General features: G+C 30.3%; 1 protein-coding gene across 1 annotated transcript; it reads right to left on the reverse strand.

Annotated features, from left to right (window-relative positions):
* Nucleotides 1–275: 275 nt before the first annotated feature.
* On the reverse strand, nt 276–21,829 carry LOC122532261 (prominin-like protein). Its single transcript, XM_043660874.1, has 16 exons — nt 21,748–21,829; nt 21,198–21,465; nt 19,370–19,722; nt 18,709–18,830; nt 18,589–18,612; nt 18,097–18,105; nt 17,088–17,380; nt 15,424–15,573; nt 14,715–14,927; nt 13,537–14,092; nt 12,855–13,013; nt 12,355–12,476; nt 10,380–10,430; nt 7,950–8,114; nt 6,051–6,140; nt 276–702 (listed from the first exon to the last, which is right to left on the reverse strand). The coding sequence occupies exons 1-16, from the start codon at nt 21,827–21,829 to the stop codon at nt 582–584; spliced, it is 2,778 nt and encodes a 925-aa protein (XP_043516809.1). The 3' UTR covers nt 276–581.
* Nucleotides 21,830–22,237: the final 408 nt, after the last annotated feature.

Below are 22,237 nucleotides of genomic sequence, written 5' to 3' on the forward strand. Positions count from 1 at the left end.
ATTAAAATAAAATAAAATAAAATATATATAATAAATATTATATATTTATTATATATATAAATATTTAAATATGTATATATATATATATATATATATATATATATTTAATATTAAAAAGTTAAAATAAAATTAAATATATTATACAATTTGTATAAAATATTATATATTTATATATTTATTATATATACGCACATTTAATATTAAAAAATTAAAATAAAATTAAATATACTATATAAATATACAACAAATATTGAATTTTTTATGGAAATCGAACCTGAACCTGAAAAGTGAAAGTACAAAATTCCAAAACCATCTTCACTACTTATACACAGCCAAAAATATTCAGAAATCCAGACTCGATCAGAAATTTTCGAAATTCCCGTCCTGATCTCAAGCGTATCCCTAATTACCGTATATAATAAAGATATTCCCTCTAACTTTTCTTTTTTCTCAAATATTTTAAAATAGTATTCAGAGTAAAATGTATTCAGAGCAAGCTGATGTAATACAATTTCATTGGCGAGTCGGATAAAACTCGTGGGACTGAAAACCACCGAAGTATTAAAAAATTAAAGGTCAACTCACCCTGGCCCAGGATAATAATAATAGGGAGGTGGTCGCTCGTATTCCGTGCTAAGCGGAGGAGGAGCAGCGGCAGCTGGTTGGTACCCAGGAGGACCACCATTAGGGAAGTCACAATTTCTGCAAAGACACCCCCAATCGATCAATAAAAACCACGGGGGGGGGGGGGAAAAAAAAAATAAATTCCAAGTAGTGTTTACTTTCTATGCTTCGTCAAACGTGTCGAACAACGAGCACAAATAAAAGAAAAAACAAAATAAAACAAAAAGACACGATACGAAAATATTCTCGAACATCGAAGTGAGAATTATTATTTTTTTTTTTTTTGCAATAGCGTAACGTATGTATGTATGCCTTAGCGAACAAACGAATGACGAAGCTGCTGAAGCGAAAAAAATCAAAGAGTAAATACGTTTTTACACCGTGATTCTCCTCGTGAAGAGGACAAAAAAAAAAAAAAAAAAAAAAAAAAAAAAAAAAGGTGACTCGAATCTATGACATGCTCTTTTCGCAAATCCTCGTACTTGGCGTACTTGATCAGACAAAAACGCGATTCGGTGGCAAATATGCGTGTAAATGTACGAGGAGAGCGAGTTTCGTTTATCCGATCATCGACACAACCTGACGTTGTTTTCATTTACTCCTGCGAGAAAGCTCCAGCGAAGCTACTATTGGCTTTGCGGCGCAAACGAGTCGAACAAAAGAACAAAAAGAAGGAAAAAACGAGAAGTAGATACGGAGACACAGTTGATAACAATCTGTCTTGCGACTTACGTGCAGAGGCGTATCGAGAGACGCGAGAAGTTGCCCCCCCGCAAGGTTCCCACTCACCTGGAAATAACCGGGAAAAAAAGCGTGACCAACGGGGTTGCATGAGATGTGTCAGATGGGATCAAGATTAATTTGCATGGCGTGTCAACAACATTCTGCACCTTACAACGATACTTTTACAGCCTCTCTCTTCTTCCTTTTTGTTTCGTTATTTGATCATTGTGAATCTAATGAAACACGCTCGAAAACTGAATTACAAAACTGAACAACATACTCCACTCGAAAGTGTAAAATTTAAATAATAGTACAAAGTAAGTGTAAAATAGTATAAATGAATATGGTATAAATAAATAGAATAATAGTGTAAAGTAGTGTAAAATAATACAAATGAATAAAATAATAGTATAAAGTAATACAAAATAGCATAAGTAATTAAAGTGTAAAATTTAAATAATAGTATAAAGTAGTATAAAATAGTACAAATGAATAAAATAATATTATAAAGTAATACAAAATAGTATAAGTAATCAAAGTGTAAAATTTAAATAATGGTATAAGATAGTGTAAAATAGTATAAATGAATAAAATAGTATAAAGTAGTACAAAATAGCATAAGTAATTAAAGTGTAAAATTTAAATAATGGTATAAAGTAGTGTAAAATAGTACAAATGAATAAAATAATAGTATAAAGTACTACAAAATAGTATAAGTAATTAAAGTGTAAAATTTAAATAATGGTATAAAGTAATGTAAAGTAGTATAAATGAATAAAATAATATTATAAAGTAGTACAAAATAGTATAAATAAAGTGTAAAATTTAAATAATGGTATAAAGTAGTGTAAAATTGTACAAATGAATAAAATAATATTATAAAGTACTACAAAATAGTATAAGTAATTAAGGTGTAAAATTTAAATAATGGTATGAAGTAGTGTAAAATAGTATAAATGAATAAAATAATAGTATAGAGTAGTACAAAATAGTATAAATAATTAAATAAAATAATAGTATAAAGTAGTAGAAAATAGTATAAATAATTAAAGTGTAAAATTTATAATAATATAATAATAAATATAAATAAAATTTATAACAATAATAATAATACAAATGGTCGAGATAAAATTCAAATTGGATTGAATGGATCAAGCAAATACTTTCAGTAATTTGTAACTCTCGAGTGGTAATTTGTATTATGCTACTAAAGATTCAAGATGTTTAATTTAATCTTATTTCTCGTACTTTCTCCATTTTATTTTATTAAAATTTTATTAAAAATTCCATAATTCAGCGAACTTGCATGGCCCCCAGTGTCCAATGATACCAGCAGTCAAAGTAATTTAAAGGTTTTCAGATTTTTGGAAAGCTACTTGACCCTTTCAAAATACTCAATTTTCAACAATGAATACTGTACAAGGCAAATCATGCAATTCATACTTCTTTAATGGTTGCTGATAGAACAATACGATGCGGGGAAAGACGTGATACTTTATCTATGATTAACTTATTACACAAAACACAGAGAAGGCGAAACGTCGGTAAGAAATTTCTTCTTCATTGACCTCGATTTACAACTACGGAGAATACAGGATACAATCCGAGTTGTAAGTGGTTCGACATTCACTAAACATTTCTCAAACAAGTACTTACAATTGTACGTCAGAACTCTTGGAATTTGCAATGTCGTCGCCTACCTTGACAAAGTATCGTGCAAGTTTCTATGTAAGAGAACAGAGATCCCTAATACAAGTGCAATATATTATAATTAATTATAATTAATTTGATATAATTAATTGTTAATTAATTATTTAATATATTCGTGTTTCAATCCGTTTAGTTTTTAACACACTTGTATCAAATATATGTATGTGTGTATATTACAGGTATTATCAATATATCAAAATGTACAGTGTATTCAGATATTCAAGTTTCATTTTCTGTGATCATTAATGAGAAACAAGATTTACAGAACAGATATGTGATGTTGAAAAATATTTAACAATACCAGCACTGATCAAGTGTTAGAAATATTGTAACGATTATCGTTTGTTAGTTAATTATTATTATTATATAATATTATTATATTATATACAATATTATATAATATAATTATAATTATATTTATACAATATTATAATATATAATATTAATATATATATAATATAATTATAATTATATTTATACAATATTATATAATATAATTATAATATTATGTAATAACATTATTATTATTATTATTATATAATATTTTATTAGTTAATTTAGTTCTCTCATATCACAATAATTATCTCTATAATTTTGTTGAAATTATACATGTTGTTTTTTTATCGTTAGCTACAATTTAGGATATATTTGTTCTAGATGTTGCGTGCATAATTTACACAGTTGAGCATGATCCTATAATATTAACTCTCATTTTTTTAATTTTAATTTGTCCCTTGATGTCAAATTAACGTAATAATGATGTAAAAGATTGATAATGAAAAGATAAACACAGCGAAAACTATCGTACTGTTGAGTCGTTTATACACGCACCTAACTTTTTTTTAAATATTCTGGGCTTCTAAAAAAGAAAAAAAAATTTGGATTACCTAATGAAGGTTTTATTATATTATACAAGTAATTTTTAAGTCGAATCTATCAAAGGTTATTCAGGAAGAATAATTGTTTCTAAAAATTCACGAGTGAAATTTTGTTCAGACTGTAAACAATCTAGGCTGTTTATGAGGACTTAAATTTGCAAAATCACTTATTAATAGTAAATAAACTAAATTTCTATTCTATTAAAGGTAACGATATCGCAATTTTACATATTTTATAAGAAAAATTTGTCAAATTCGTACGAATGACAATTAATAATCGCAGAGAATAAAACTTGAATATGTTACTCTGTACTATATTGATTATGTTGCATGTTGTATTGCATCTGTACTATATATTTTGATACATGTGTTTCCTGTTTCATTAAAAGCTACACGGATTAAAACACAGCTATATTACACACTCCCTGTCCATAAGTTTTCAGATGTTTAACAAATTCAGATAGAAAGCGTAATAATGATATAAATATTCATGCAATTATCATTTTTTAATAAAATTGACACTAGTTGAAAAATATTGTCGTATATCGTTCGTTAAATTATCCCAAACTTAAATTACACTGCAAAAATGTTCGTTAATTAAATATTTAAGAGAGTTAGAAATGATTCAATTAATAATGATATTAAAACTATGTGATTTGACTTTGATCACATTGAATCACAAAAATGTTGGGACGAAATTTAAAGTTTATTAGCATCTCGAGATTTTCAAAATAATTGCAATAGCTACAATATGTCATATATACAGAATAACAAATTATTCTTAGTTTATTTAGCTCAACAATATATTTTAAGAAATATTTTAAAAATGTTACTTATGCCAACTACAGCAAATAATCTAGATGTTTAAACAATGTATACAATCACAAATTGTATCGTTTAATAACAAAAATTATGAAGGAAAAACAATTGTTAATATTTAAGAAAAGAATTAATATTCGCAAATCAGAATAATTTTTGATACTTTTATAATTTTTAATATTATATTTTACTAATAACAGATCTTTTAACTAATTTTCAACAATTTAAGAAAAGAATTAATATTCGCAAATCAGAATAATTTTTAATGCTTTTATAATTTTTAATATTATATTTTCAGTACTAATAACAAATCTTTCAACTAATTTTCAACAATTGTTAATATTTAAGAAAAGAATTAATATTTGTAAATCAGAATAATTCTTAGTACTTTTATAATTTTTAATATTACATTTTCAGTACTAATAACAGATCTTTCAACTAATTTTCAACAATTGTTAATATTTAAGAAAAGAATTAATATTTGCAAATCAGAATAATTTTTGATGCTTTTATAACTTTTAATATTACATTTTCAGTACTAATAACAGATCTTTCAACTAATTCTCAACAATTGTTAATATTTAAGAAAAGAACTAATATTCGCAAATCAGAATAATTTTTGATGCTTTTATAACTTTTAATATTACATTTTCAGTACTAATAACAAATCTTTCAACTAATTTTCAACAATTGTTAATATTTAAGAAAAGAACTAATATTCGCAAATCAGAATAATTTTTGATGCTTTTATAATTTTTAATATTATATTTTCAGTACTAAAAACAGATCTTTCAATTTCACCAATTACATTATTGCATCATTAATACACATTTTATCTGAATTTGCTGAATTTTCTGGAAACTCATGGACAAATGTCCACCGTGTGTATTTTCAAAATCATTGAACCTCAAACAGAGAGCTTGATCCCATCCTCGAGTTATAATGTCGAGCGATCCGGACGAATCGAAGAAACAAAAGGCGAGAGTAAAAGAATGTATCGCGCGATGAGTGGGAACCCTGCTCACCGATGAAGGGAAACGAGACAAAGGAGATACAGAAAGAAAGAGGAGACAAGACAAAATAAATCGGTTGCGACGAAAGATCAGGCCTCGATGTACAGGAATCGAGAGGAACAGGTGGAATCGTATGAACAGGTAAAAAAAAAAAAAAAGAAAGAAAGAAAGAAAAAACGAGACAGAAAGAAAAAGAGAGAAAGAAATTGCGCAACGTGTCACAGAAAGCCGTGTTTAAGAATGTTTGCTCGGTCCGAATGGATGTTTCTTTGGCAAGACTTACTGCGTTTCTACTGATATGCTAAAGACTTTATTGTGAGGTTCTGTTTTGGAGGGGGCGGTATGTTCGTGGCTTCGCCACGTGGGGTTGGAACTGCAAAATAAACCAGAGATGAACTAGTGAACCGGAGAAACGAAAGGAAGTTGTCGTTTTGAGAGAGAGAGAGAGAGAGAGAGAGAACCTATTGAACCGTTCAAGAGCGTGGTAGCTCGCGATTCACGCGAGAAACAACTCTCAGGGGTCTCTGACAAGATCACGTTTCTACGCTTCGCTAGATACGTGAGTAACATCGACAGTGTTTCTTTTTTTTTCTTCTTCTTTTTTCTTTTCTTTTTCTCATTCCATTTTCATTCAAAACAAATGCAAAATGACGATCCGAGTGAAATGAGTAGAGAAAGAGAGGAGAGATCCTTAAAGCGACAGCACGATTCTGTAAAAATGATCCCTTGATCCTTGAGATCCTACTTCGTAGTGGAATTTTAGTTTTTAGTTTGAACTTCGTTTTGAGACACATATATACATATATAATTTAAAATTTATACAATTAAATGAAGTTCTATAATAAATATATATTTTAGTGATAATTAAAAATTAATAATATTATTAATAGTTAAAAGTAATGGAAATGAACTTTTTAAAAATAAATAAGTAAAATTTATTTTGTACCAGAGTTAATTAATTTATTTTAATAATTCTAATTATCTCGAAAGTAAATGATCTAAATATATATATATATATATATATATTGTAAAATAAAAAAAATAAATATATATTTAGAAATTAAATGTTATATTTATATCTAGTTTTTTTTTAAATAAATTTAATTTATATCATTTGTGATGTTCTTTAGAAACGTATAATAGCGTTTGACGAGTTAGTTTTATGTGGTGATTATTATTTTAAAAGTTTAAAATGTCTATCACACATTTGCGATGTAAATGTATTTTTTTTTTTTTTCTTGGAAAAAATTATATTATTTTTCAGAAGAAGCGAGAAATAAGTTTTTAAACAAAACTGGATATTACTTTGCTAATGAAAGAAAAAATTTAATTAAAAAAATACACTTTTCATTTTATCAACGTGCAATAATAGTCAATGCAACTGCAATAAAATCACTGCATATGAAATGATAGATGTCTAAAATCATTCGAAATTTCGTGACTAAAGTCTTAAATAATATTTATTAGATCATAAAAGATCTATTGGAACAAATATTGATTTAAAACTTGGAGTATGTAAAATTCTTTCGACTTATAGAATTATCTTTCAAAATGAACTGTAAATGATTATCGAGTTTTAGTAAATTTTTTCTAGACTATTTGAAACTTCATAGCCAGTGTCTCAATTCATTGAACAAACTACAAATTCATGTGATGTACATTCGACATGCATTCAACTAGATAAATTATGAAAATAAATAAATAAGATTTTTATATTTAGCCAGGAAGTAGTTCCCTGATGAATCCTCTTCAAATTCAGTTCTAATGCTTAACTTTTTATATTTAAAATGAATTTCTTTGATAACCGAACACCACTAAATGACAAAAATTTATTTGATCATTCATGCATTCTGCATACCGTCAATTGAAATTACAAACAAAACAAAATAAAATAAAATAAAATAAAACAAATCTCAAAAACGAATATCTATCCTATTTCATCAATTTCTTAAACTCTTCACTTTACAAAATTAATAAGTGTCTCATATTAAAGTCAGAGGGTCAACCAAAAAAAAAAAAAAAAAAAAATTAAAAATTTTGTATACTCCAAAACGAAGTTCAGCCAAACTAGCCAAAGCTTTCTCTCTTTCAAGGGGCTTCGTTTCACGAACAACGAATAATCCTCTCGCTTCAAGAAGTTTTCGACCGGCGGACCCGCTGGCGGCTCGTTCGTCACACTTACTTTGGCGCCACGTCGGAGTATCTGGAATAGTGATGATAGTGGGACGTGCTCTGATGCGCTTCGGGGACTCTCTCCCGTTCGTTGTATCCGCCCGCGGGACCGTCGTAGCTCTCGTACTTTGCATAAGGGTCTCTGCTGTGCGACACGTACTTCTTGTCGTGGACACTGCAAGGAAAAGGAAGCGTTTCAGTCGAGTCGATCGCCGAGTACCCAGCTGCACTCGTCATGCGAGTTAGAGAAATATCAGTGTACTGTTTTCTTGCTAAAGCTGTTTCTCTGCGTGTTACATGTGTGTGTGTGTGTGTGTGTGTGTGTGTCGTTAACATCTTGGGTCAAATAGCTTTTCGTACGCCGCTAAACTCATGTATGTGTGTGTGTGTGTGTGTGTGTGAAAGAAAGATTTCATTTCCTCGCGCGGTTGCTAGTTTTTAAAAGCTCTGGAAAAAAACAACAATTCTTACGCGAGCGTTAGTTTCTAAGTAAGTTTAACGTTGAAACGTTTAACACCTTCCGGATTGATTCGAATGGAAAAGAAAATATTTGATCGTTTACTCACGACCAACTTAAACATACTTGACTGCTTGAAATCGACAGACTGCGGATATTCATATGTAGATTTATTTGCGAATGTTGCTGAAATAAAATGTAAAATAATAAAATAGAATTTTTTAACACTAATTTGTCTTACTGGCAATGTCTTTTAAAGTATAAATGTGTGTTTTTATCACTTTGAATAGTATTCATTTCTCTTCTTTTTCACGTTTGTATCACTTGTATGTTAAATATAGAATATGTTCTACATATAAAAATATAGAAAAATGTACAACTATTGTAGAATTATTTATATATATATATATATATATATATATATATATATATATATATATATATTAGTTATACATATAGAATTTTACACGTAGAAATTTATAGAAATCTATATATTAATATGAAAGTTGTTTTAATTTATACAAACTAACGAGTAAATTAATAAAAATAAAAAGTAAGAAAGAATCACAAAACAAAGTAATGAGTAATCATCGTGTTCTCCAAGTTTTGTGAAGCTCTCGTTTTTTCTAATGCGTACAAATGTTAAAATTAAATTTGGTTTAATTACATTATTCTTTTGAAACTTGAATAAAATTTGTTTCCATGTGCTCTTTTGTAATGTATTCTATCAATCATATATTCCATCATTTAATTCAAATTTTTTTAATTTATTTGTGACAAGCAACATTTTCCCTTACTGCTGAATATTTCTTTATATATATATAAAATCTAAATAATAGAAATAATAGATAAGCTAATCTAATATAATGATAATATAATCAGAAAATGTTTCACTCAGTTGCATTAGCTACAAATTGCAGTAGTAAAGATCGTCAGAAAATGTTCTTTTCGAAAATAAAAAGCCAACGTCGTAGTGAGAACAGAAATTTGGATTTAGGATTCAGGAACATTCGTGTGAGAAGTTGGTTAATAACATTTTCTGTAACCCTGTACATTTTCTGAATGTTTCACATGATTAAATCTTTAGAATTTTCAAATCTCTTGAAAATGAGGCTTAACAAATTTTATTTCACATCTCTTCATCTACGACTTTTTATTAAATTCAACATTAGAGATTTCCTTTTCATGTAGAATCACTACTTGATCATCAGTTATATAGTTTTGGATATTCAATATATTTTTGTTAGCACGTTACGTTAGTTTCTACGCCTTCAAACTTTCTATAGACACATAAAGATCCGTAGTCTCTGCAATAATAATGTAACAAAGTCAAGAAGGTGTCAGACAATATATTAAGTAGCAAAAAATTAACTACAGACTTTAAAGACTCTTTCATATACCTATGTACTCGAAACAATATTGTAGGATCTGTAATTAGAATCATAACCGCATAAAAACCACAGAATTTGATCATTGCAATTGAAAGATTTCCTGAAAAATATTTCATAGATCAAAAAAAAAAAAGACAAATTAAATAAATTATATTGTAAGTGTTTTACTAATTAAAATGTAAGACCACAGCTCTTACAAAACTTTGTTCTTTTTACACTCGCCAGATTAATGAAAATTTCACGGTAATTCAGCTATTTGGCTATTCAAAAAACTTTTTCAGAAAACATTCTCAATTTTTCTCTCCCCCATAATTCCGATCCTACAATATGCTCACCGCAGTGTTAGAATTAAAGGGTGTATCATGCAGAGAAAGGGTGGAGTCGCTTCAACGAACCAAATCGCTACAAGAATCCTGTGTCTCTACGTATGATCGCGAGGAATAAACATCCGAGTTTGACGTATATACGAAGGCTAAATTGTGAAACGGACGATAATACTGTGTTCGCAGCGTTAAAGGATTTAAACGGGCGTGCTACACGATCAACATAATCCAGCATGCGAGCAACTTGGCTGTTCTTGTTTTATACTTACTGAGTAAGGGGTATGTTATCCCTGTCTGCGTACGCGTCATACAAATATTCACTGGAACGGAGCGTGTTAGCGGTTAGATTCCAACAACCATTCCACACATTAGACAGCTACTTTTAATTTAATATGAGCTACTGCATTTGATAAAAATGAAGTGATTCGATCGTTTGATATTGCTTTACCGATTGACAATTTTCAGGGCTTGGAATCATGGTGTAAGCGGAGAAATTGAGAATTTGGAGATTTAGCCACGTGTTCTAATTCTTATATAAGAAAATATCATTAGTTTTGCAACTGTAAAAACGTGATATAGATGTTTTCATAATTTGATAGAATATAGCGAACTTGTCAACGAATTTTCAGGGATCTTCTTTAGTGTTAGTCTACATCACAGTGACTCCTCAGCCCTTTGATATAAATTAGGATTCTTGGCGAGAAACTGAAAGTTCTATATTTTTTATTTACTTGGATAATTAATCGAGATAATTTAAGTGTGAATTTAGAGAATCACTGAAAAATATCAGACAATCGAATAATTTTCACGAGGAACAAAGTTCTCGAGCCAAACGTTATTTTATTCACCTCTCTTGTGATACGTTTTTGCGACGATCAACGCTGAGTTTTAGTTAACAACTCACGACACACCGAGAGAAAAATCAAGAATAAGGGCAAGTGAGCTTGTGAGAAAAAAGACAACGTCGTTCTCGTCGGTTTGCATGAGATTCACTTGAAGAATTGGCGATACAATTTTGAAACTGGCTAAACAAAATATAGTGGGATGGCTCAGGAATCGAATGAAACTGTTGAAACTTGTAATTTTCTGACTGATTGTCTCTTTTTGTTCTCAAGGAAACTTGTTGCAAAACACGAATTGCTTTATTCAACACTTTTTGGCATAAATTTATTTCCTTGGTGCTAACAGGATTTTAATTAAACAGGAACATTTATTCTGCTTGAAGAAAGTAAAGGAGATTTCCTGCAAAGTGAGATATACACAAGTATGTATAACATCTTAAAAGGAATTATGTATAACTGTACAACTGTAAGAATTATGTACAGCACTTAGTATATACAACTTTGTAGAAAAATTGTAGAATAAGTTTAAAGGATCGTTATAAAGGAGAAACTTCAATCTTCAGATTGACTTAACAATTGTTCAGTGTTTACAAAAACGTTCGAGTTTGCACAATTTTCAAGAGAGAAAACATCTATATTTATCTCTTGTAAAATAGGATAATAAATTTATCCCCAGTAACATATTTACTCGGTAATTTGGAACAGGAAAACAAAAGATAATTTGGACCTTGGTTCTGAAAATTTAATTCAAAAAATTTGTTTACAAAATATCTGTATTTATCTCCTGTAAAACAGGATAATAAATTTATCTCCAGTAACATATTTACTCAATAATTTGAAACAGGAAAACAAATGATAATTTGGAACTTAATTCTGAAAATTTAATTCAAAAAAATCTGTTTACAAAAGTAGACAGTTTCATTTGATCCGTGAGGATCAAAAAAGGAATTCATGCCGACTAGAAAATGAAAAGATATCGCAAGCGCGAGTATGTGCATGCTGGGGATAATATGGAAGCTCGATTAACTACCAGATTGAAACAAAAGGCTGAACATTTTCTACATAGAGGGTGCTGAGAATCTGCTGGCCAGAAATTAGCGAGGAAAATCGTAGAAGCAATTGTTTCCGAGTGGATGTAATGTTATTCCTAATTTTCCTAATATCTCTCAAGGGCAATAATTCAGCCAATTTGCCTCTAAACTAGATCAATATAATAATTTCGAATACGGGTGAATTGAAATTTCTTTTCAACGATACGAAATAATCCCGAGTTCACAGCAAAGGACATTTTTGGGAAATTCAAAATTGGCATGCACCGGATATCTAATTATATTTTGGAAACACTTAATAGCGTTGAATCTATCGATTGGGTTTAAATGATACTGAAACAAGAGAAACTTACGCTTCGACTAGAGGTCCTGGATAGGGATCCGATTTTTGGTAGAGCGCGCTCAATTTCACGCAGAGCACTATAGTTGGGATGAAGAGGACCAGACACCAGCCCACGCTCACCCAGAAACCATTCTGCGGATTACAAACACAAGAATCTTCGTGTAAATTTTGCAATTTAAAGAGAGGCATTTTGTGGAATTTATTCTGTGAAATTTAAAATGTGAAATATTTTTTAATTTAAAATTTTGTAATTCAGAACAGAATTCACTCTGCGAATTACAAATAAAAGCACTCTTTTGTAATTTTATAATTTAAAAGCTGTTCTGCTGGATTACTTTTTAATCTCAATTATTTAAAACTCTCAAAGTTTTTTTAAAATTACTTTGGAAAATTAGAAAAAAAGAAAAGGCAATTCTAGGATTATTTTGTGATTTAGAAGAGACCATTCTGTGGATAATTTTGTAGTGTTAACAAAGTGACTGTACGAAAAAAGGTGAATCGATTGCTTACAAATGGATCTAGGATTTTGTTGCATCCTGCGACTAGTGTGGCATTGTATGCATTGGAAACAGGACCGCATCTTCCTACATTGGATAGTGCATAAATGATAACTCGCTCAAGGAAATCGTCGACTTGACGAAGAAAAGCGTTTCCAAATTTAGTGGCCAGCTGTAACAAAAAAATTAATCAATTGTGACAACTGAGACACATTAATCAATTTAGTGTAATGTAATGAAAAATTCTGCAGAATGATCTTATTGAAATATGTTTTTTCTAACCATTTCAATATTTCTGTATTGAAGCATCAACTTTAGTGAAAATAAAAATGAAATTTAAAAATATAGATGTATAAAAATGAACGTTTATCAAACGTTCAACTCTCAAAATATAAAAAATATCAAGCTTTTAATGAATTTGTATTAGTATTTAATTCTTCATGCATTTATAATTAATTATTCATCATAATTCATTATAATTATTAACATAATTATAATATAACATTATATAACATATTAATAATATATTATTTTAGCGTGTAATATATATAATAATATTGTATAATTACATTTATTACAGTTATTATTTATGCTTTTTTGTATATAGGCACCTTCTTTGTCTTTACGAGTACAAATTTCACATACCTTTTGCATATTTTACATACACTCGCAGTTGAGAGAAGTTCAAAACTTACTTGTTGCACGTATTCTGGCCCGTCTTTATTCAAGAACTGCTGCGCCTTCGTCACTTCGTCGACCAGATGATGAATAGCTTCCGCCATAGAACTATGGTTAAACTTGATCTTCTCCTCGAGTGTCACAGCCTTTGTGACCAATTGTTCGCTAAGCATAGCCATAGGTCTCACTAATTGATCGTGATAATACACTAGATCCAGCGCATTCTTCTCCAGGCTGACGCGAATCTCATCCTGCCCTGTAGGCAATTCAGCCGACACTTCCAACAACTGTTTCGACAGATGTTCCAGATTGATATTCGTGATGTTATCGGCGAGAATCTCGACGTACTGGTAGAACTTTATGTCACTAAGACCACTCTGCGCAAGGTCGTTCAATTTCGATTTCGCGCTATCCGTCAAGATGACTACGTCAGGCGAAAGACTGATCTTACGTCGTAGTTGCTGGATTGTGTTGTTGATGTCGTAACGACCAGCGTATTCGCGCAACGAGTTCACATTGTAGATGTTTTCCAACTTCAGCACTTTGTACAGTGTTTCGTTCAGATGGCAGTTTCTGTCATGAAGAAACGATAGAATTACTTTTTGCTTGCTGCATTGTGGAATTATTCTTTGATTTTGATAGAGTGAGGAATGAAGACTTGTGTTTATGAGTAATAGAACTTCCTACATCCGAACTCATGCACATTTTAATATAGTTAGACTTCATGAATTCTGCAACAGTTTCAGTATACCTCCCACATTACCGATTCTTCTTAGTTTGTTAAGCTTTAAAATATTAAATTATTTTAAAGCTTAACTCCATCTTTAATAGTAGAAAGCGTGTTGAGTAATTTATTAACTATAATTACAATAATAATATTATGAGCACTTTAAAAATTTTTTTTTTAATTTATTTTAGAATTTATTATTAAAACACTTGTGTCATTTTCTTAAGATAAACTCGTGAGAACAAGTCATTTGTTTCTCGAGAACTGAATGTTAATCATCAATTATTAATTTATGTAACGAAATAAAGAAATTAGAATTGCTCATTTATTTTTTTGAATTTGTATTGGAATCGCATACTGGTCAATTGAATTTCTTGATCAAAGTAATTCTTTTGTGATCATTTATAATCTTTGATGATCTTTTTAGTAATCTTTGATCAATTTATATTTTAACGCTCTTTGACTTACCTGACTATATAGCTCATATTCACATCATTAGGATTCTGAGGATACAGCGTCTTATTAATTTGAACGATTTCATCAACCAGAGCAAACATCCTATTATCGTATGGATTCTTCAAAGGTTCACACACAGCTCTTTGAACAAGTACACCAATGACCATGTGTACTACGGTGATCACCATGAGAACGCTCGTTAGGAGGAAAATGATCCAAACAGCCCTAGAAAAATTTCATAAAAATGAATCCTTTAAAGTCCATCTCCATAACATTCTATTTACATAATACTTTATATAATACTTTACATATAAAATTTCTTATTATTAGACTGCGGATTTGTGGAAAATTTGTATGTTTTTTGAAAAATATAAAAATATGCAAAAATATGTAAAATAACAAAAAAAAAAGAGTATAAATTATAATACTACGTAAAAGAAACAATCTTCTATTTAGATTTAATTATGTTCATGAAAATTTAAAAATGCATACAAATCTACATACTGTGTATAGAAAGATGGAAGTTTTTTTTTTTCAAAAAATAGTATTTTATGTAGATTTGCAAACATTTATACAAGATAACTCCCATTAATAAATGTTGAAGTTTCAGAAGCGTGATAGTAATCACAATAAATAAAAAGTACAAATAATTAGTAAAAAAAGAAGTTTTAGAGATTTGCTAGTTATTACTTCTAATAAACTGCTAATTAATAGAGCTTACATCATAAGAAATCGTGCTCCAGATCCTTTGTTACAGCAGTCGTCTCCATATCCATCGGGTCGCTTTCCACAAATACCACAGAAGAGGCCGAAAGTCAGACACATTAAAACTGTTAATAAAATTCCTGATATCCCAAGACCGACATAGTATCTGTAAGAAAAATATATTTGTCAGAAAGGGAGAACAGAAATTATCTGCAATATTCGAATATTTGAAAAGAGTAAAATGGAAATACAGCAGAGCTCATTTATTTTGATTTATTTAAAAGTTTTACTACTTAAATATTTCGTTATCCAAACAGAATATTTTATATTTACCAATACTGGGTGAAATAGTATTTAAAATAAATAAAAATGTTTATAGAAATTATTGGACATATTAAAATATAAGTCGTTTTCTTTTGTTACCTGTTTTTCATTTTTTTTTTTTTTTTTTTTTGTGAACAGTGAGGCTCAAACAAGCGAAAGTTTAAGTTTCATTTTTTCCAAAAAAAGAGATCATTCCCCACACAGTCTTTTACAGTTCATAATTCCTAACAATTATTTATTTTCATATTGACTGAAATATTATTTGAAATACTTATTTGATTCTACAAATATATTCACTGTGTACTTCAATTATATATTTTATCAATTATTATATAATTTTTAGGATTAACTTGAAATAATTATTTGAAATAACTATTTCTTTTATTACACGTGCAGTGATATATTTAATGGAATTTTTACAATACTTAAAAGATCAGAATACGTGTTGAACAATACTCAACAAATAATGTGTGGAGACTATTCTATAAATTTAGTACATCAATTTCTTTATCGACTATAATAAAGAATTAGTCATGATATTACGCTAAAATCTATCTGATTTTCTGTTTGAAATATGTATATTATTGAAAGTAAATGGCGGGAATACATAAATATTTGTTTCTTTCCTTCTGAAATAGCATCCAATTGTAAAAGGTATGAAGAAATGATTAATGCAAGTCATATAATTATTTCTAATACTTTTTATAATTTAATATTTGTTTCAATTAATAATTCCCATACGTATGTTTCAAATAAATATTTTTAACATACTTGCATGCATCACTATTAAATAAAATATCTCTTATTTCTCTAAAAGTATTTCAATTATTATTTTCAATACTGTTTATTTAAAATACAAGTTTCAGCTGAAAGAGGACCTAAATGTCCCTTCTGTTTTTAATGTCATGGAAACTTAAATGATTTTCAAAATCAATATTGTGGAAGATAAAATTTTTTGTTGGTTAAATTTTTTTAGTTTCTTCTCAAAGTCATCATTATCACTGAATGTGAGCTGTATAATTAGTGGATATCTGCTCTGTTATTGCACTACAATCAGTTAGTGATTATAGCAGGTTCACATATCATTCACGTTCATTTGTCATATCATTCCTGATGATCGAAATCATCTGAAGATAACAATTCAAACATTATATACAATTCATTCATCAGAAATTTAAAAAAAAAAAGAGTCAACAAAAAGCTTTCTTTCCCATTTCCCTTTCAAAACCATTTAAAAACCATTGCACGAAAAATATTTTCCAAGGAGATATTTAGCCTTTTTCACCCAGCTACATCTAGAACCGGTAATTACTGAAATTTCCAGATTAGTTACGGTTATACCAAATTGTTTCTTACCTGTACGGTGAATACTGGTCGATGTGCGTCCGCGCAAAGTCTACATTCTTCACGGACCTGTCTATCTCAACGTTTATCCTGTCGATGAGCATTGTCATGTTTGTTGCCAGACTACTGCAGAACACCCCGATTCTCCTGATGCTCGCGCTCACCACTGGTATCGTCTGGTTCACAGCGTGTTGAATGTCCTTCTGAATTTTCAGGAACGACTCTTTACCCTGGCTCACCTCCGACACGATGTTGCCTTTCATCAGCATCGTGATGTTGTGCAACGCAGACGTGACGTTCGGCAGCTGGAAGAAAATCGCAGGTTTTCAATCAATTTCGATCGATTTCGGAAAGGAGTCGAGCGATGAAAGATCTATCGGAAAGAAAAAGAAAGAACGATTATGCCTGAGAATGACACATTAAAATGAGAAAATGTAGAACAGTCAAAGGTATCGATATGAGAAGTGTCATGCTCGTGTCTATTGAAATGGACAGTCCCTACGTATGTTAATGGTATGTTAGAGAGAAAGACAGAGAGAGAGAGAGAGAGAGAGAGAGAGAGAGAGAGAGAAAGAGAGAGAATGAAACTGAAAAGTGCATTGAAATGTACCAAGTCTGTTACAAAAGCTCTTCGTCGCAGACCGACAGAATGCAAAGAGTGCTCAGCTGGAAATAAAGGTATGGTTTCAAGATGTGTTTGACGGATCTCTCGAATTCAGAAAAAGGAAAAAAAAAAGAAGAAAAAAAAAAAAGGAAAAAAGAAAGAACGTAGTGAAAAGAAAACTCAGTGCAAAATAAGAAAAGTTCTCATTCCTTCTAAACGTTTGTCGCGTTTGTGTTTACAGACTTGTAAGTTTGTTACAATGTGACTGTTCTTCCCCCTCGTGATTCAAGATCCGTAGAGTGAGGACAGTAATTCGAAATTATTCTAAAACACTTAAACAAAGGTATCCAACGAAACGATACACATATCGAACGTTACACAAAATCGAAAGTTGACATGCTTTAGCTTATGACTTACAGACTGAAGCTATTTTGGTGGTAAGCATGGAATCAGATAAGTTTATACTACAATAACTCTATTCGTAAACCAATGGCTGGACATCCATAAGATTAAGAAAATAAATAGATCACTATTGGTGTATCAACAGTTCTACAGTTCTACTTTTTTTTTTTTTTGTAAAAGAAAAAAGAAAGTTAATATTGTACACATGTATGTTAAAACAGAAAAAAGGAATTTTCTAATTTCCATTGGTCTACCATTTCAGATTAGAACAGAAACATAAGCAAATCGAACGGTATCAGTAAGATTCATCTTCCTTTTCCCATTACAGAATTAATGAGACAAAAAAAAAAAAAAAAAAAAAAAAAAATAGAAATAAATGACAAAGAAAGTAAATATAAAATAAAGGAAAGAAGAGTGTACACTATCGAATCGATGGAGAAATAATGCCGTAACTTTGCGAATAAACCGAAGGAGTAATAGTGTAGATATAATGATAAATTATCATACCTTTGGGAAGTATCGGTCCATGTACTGTACGCATGTAAAGGAAAACGAAGATTAGACGACAAACGTGACAAACACAATTGATAAGGCGGAAGAAAAGCGAAAAGAAAAAAAAGGAAATACCTTGTCGAAGTCTACTTGAACTGACATTTGATTCACTTTGTAATCGTGCAGCACTTGCTTGCAATTTTGGGTCTTGCAAGCCGCGAGCGTGTGAAGGAGATTGTTTTTAACACCTCGTACAACTGAAACGAACGAGGAACATTCCTAACAAAACTTTCGTTCCATTGAAATAATTATGTTTTAAAACTTCCTTTGGAATATTCGTAGGTATATTACATCTAGAGAAAATGTTCCTTTCAGCAACGATTACACGTTTTTCAAATAGAAATGAAAATTGATAAAATTATAGTCAGAATATCTCCAAAGAAATTTTTCAAACGAACGTTTCTTTGGATATGAGAATAAAAAAAATTTATAAATAAATATTAATAACAAAATAATAATGATAGTAATAAAAATAATAAAAAAATAAAATAATATATTAAATAAAAAATAATAAAATAATAATAATAGTAACAAAATAATAACAATAGTAATAGTAAGTTTAATAACAAAATAATAATAATAGTAATAAAAATAATAAAAAATAAAATAATAAAATAAATTAAATAATAAAAATTAATTAATAATAAAAATTTCTCTAGAATATTTCTAAAAAAAAAAAAAAAAAAAAAAAAAGTGAAAGACACAGACATAAATAAAACATCAAAAGGAATCGTACCAATGTCCAGTTGACTAGCGTTTGTCCTTAGATCGCGGGTGATCGTGTGCATGATCTTCAGGTCCTCTTTAATGGACTCCAAGCCGGCGACAATATCGCTTAAATTAGTCAACGAGACCGCGTGGGAGTATTCAGCGAGCTGTTCGGTGATGATTCTGCCGCTGGCCTGCAGGATGTTGTTCAGGTTAATTTCCAGCTCGTCGAAATTAGTCTTGAGGATGTTATAAATCTCCTCCTTTGTGTTGTTCAGATACAGCTTCACGTCTTTCAGGCTGACTTTCACGTTGTTAGGCAGCTCTTTGGTCCCGTCTTGCATGTACTCGTTCGTTACAAAGGCGCAGACCACGCCGAACCTGAAAAGTTACATCGTACCGTCTGTCTTCTTGGTATCTTTCGCCGAGGGAACAAACAAATTGGAAAGTTCTCCCCGATTAAACTCCAGTTCCGATCCGCCTCGTTGTCGATAAATTATTTATTGATACAGATATCCGCTCGAACTTCCCTTTGGCATGCACATCAGCCAGATGCAAAAGGGAATTTCACTTTGTTCCATTTTGTTTGATTGGAGGAAAATTAATTGGAGGGGATGTTGGGGAATATCAACTATTTATTCGGGTCAGTGATTAACTCGGAGGTAATCTTCGTTATCGGAAAAACGTGCAAATTATTTACAGTGTTTTGGTTTTGTGTAAATTCTTTCTTACTTTCGTTGATAGTATAATAACGATAATTAATAATATGCAATTTTTAAAAGGATTAGTAACAATAGAATGAAATGTATGTATTGCGTTGAATTTATGTACGTGTGTCTATATCGTTCATTTACTAATTCTAATTTTTTACACTAAGCGTTCAAATACACGAGCTACCATACGTTCTTAATAATAATTAATTCCTTTAATCACTTGCGCTGGCAACTGATTGCGGACCATAACGAGTGACCAAATCGTATACAACGATTCGTCGCTTTCTTTTTGAACTCGTCGGTATGATATCACCGAATAGAAGTAATAAATTTGTTTTGTCTGTTTTGTTTTACTTAAATATACTCAAAACTGAGAAAATATTACAATTTTGGGACAAGAAACTGTCGACGTGCGTGGAACGTCATTCCAGCGCAAGAGGTTAACCACTGATTGCGGACCGTAACGAGTGACCAAACCGTATACAACGATTCGTCGCTTTCTTTTTGAACTCGTCGGTATGATATCACCGAATAGAAGTAATAAATTAGTTTTGTCTGTTTTGTTTTACTTAACTGTACTCAAAACTGAGAAAATATTGCAATTTTGGGACAAGAAACTGTCGACGTGCGTGGAACGTCATTCCAGCGCAAGAGGTTAACCACTAATTGCGGACCGTAACGAGTGACCAAACCGTATACAACGATTCGTCGCTTTCTTTTTGAACTCGTCGGTATGATATCACCGAATAGAAGTAATAAATTAGTTTTGTCTGTTTTGTTTTACTTAACTGTACTCAAAACTGAGAAAATATTACAATTTTGGGACAAGAAACTCTCGACGTGCGTGGCACGTCATTCCAGCGCAAGAGGTTAACCACTGATTGCGGACCGTAACGAGTGACCAAACCGTATACAACAATTCGTCGCTTTCTTTTTGAACTCGTCAGTATATCACTGAATAGAAGTAATAAATTTGTTTTGCCTGTTTTGTTTTACTTAAATATACTCAAAACCGAGAAAATATTACAATTTTGGGGCAAGAAACTCTCGACGTGCGTGGCACGTCATTCCAGCGCAAGAGGTTAAGTTTTTCATAAATTCGTGAATTTAAGAAATTGTGGATAAAGTAGATGGAATGCTTACAGAATAATAGTAGCAACCGCGATAAGCACCATACTCAGCATCACTTTTCTACAATGATCGTGTTTCTTGTCGAAGGGTTGACTTCTAGCACCACAGTGACCGGCACACCTACAGCAACAGAAAAACAACCCTACGCAGGGCAAGATCGCAGCTAACAGTAGCCCAACGATGGTTAGACCAGCCAATCCACCGTAATGCGTTGCGATTTTTTTCCATTGGGCCAAGGTGTACTGAAATGTTGGTATCCCGTCGATAACAGTGAACATTCCTGCAACAAAAAATTATTACGCAACGTTAGTATACATTTGAACAGCGATTGATAATACTAAATAATAACAACGAATCAATAAATAACAAATATTAATTTCTTTTTTTTTCATGTTGCGCGAGAATTTTGTGCCTTCGATAGGAATATGAAAATCGTTTTTTAAAGAGAAACAAAATTCTGAAGAAAAAAGAAAATTTTTCAACCATGAATATTTTTTAACTATGAATGTTATATACAGAATGTTTTTTCATTATTTTATGTTTCCAACATAATTTTGCAGACCTTCCCAGATGTAATAATATGCGTTTCTCCAATGCTGCAAACTTTTAAACATATATTTTACTAATTTTTGTTGATCTGTCATTTCTTATTTCAAGAACTAAGGATCTAAGAAAAAATTTAATTATATAATAGACGACAGAGCGAAATCTTTTCCTGTAGAAATCGATCAAAAAATTATAACAGATTTTATTTTCGACTTAGAAAATTTGATCGTTAAAACGAAAGATATTAGATTTTTGTAAATGAATATCATTGATATTGTGTGGTTGAAGGAGATTGAACAACAATGAAAATGTTAAAAATAATTATTAAAAATAGTAAGAAAGGATGTAACTATAGCAAACTTATGATTTTTCTCTTATACTGTTTGATATCTTCTTCGAATCTTTTTTACACTTTACCCAAAATTTACTATTTTTTACGTTTTACGTAAATAGATGTGATCTTCAATCTACGATTTCATTTAAAAAAATCAAAACTGACTTTCACA

This window comes from Frieseomelitta varia, unplaced genomic scaffold, assembly GCF_011392965.1.
Source record: "Frieseomelitta varia isolate USP_RPSP 00005682 unplaced genomic scaffold, Fvar_1.2 scaffold_444, whole genome shotgun sequence".
Classification (NCBI taxonomy): domain Eukaryota; kingdom Metazoa; phylum Arthropoda; class Insecta; order Hymenoptera; family Apidae; genus Frieseomelitta; species Frieseomelitta varia.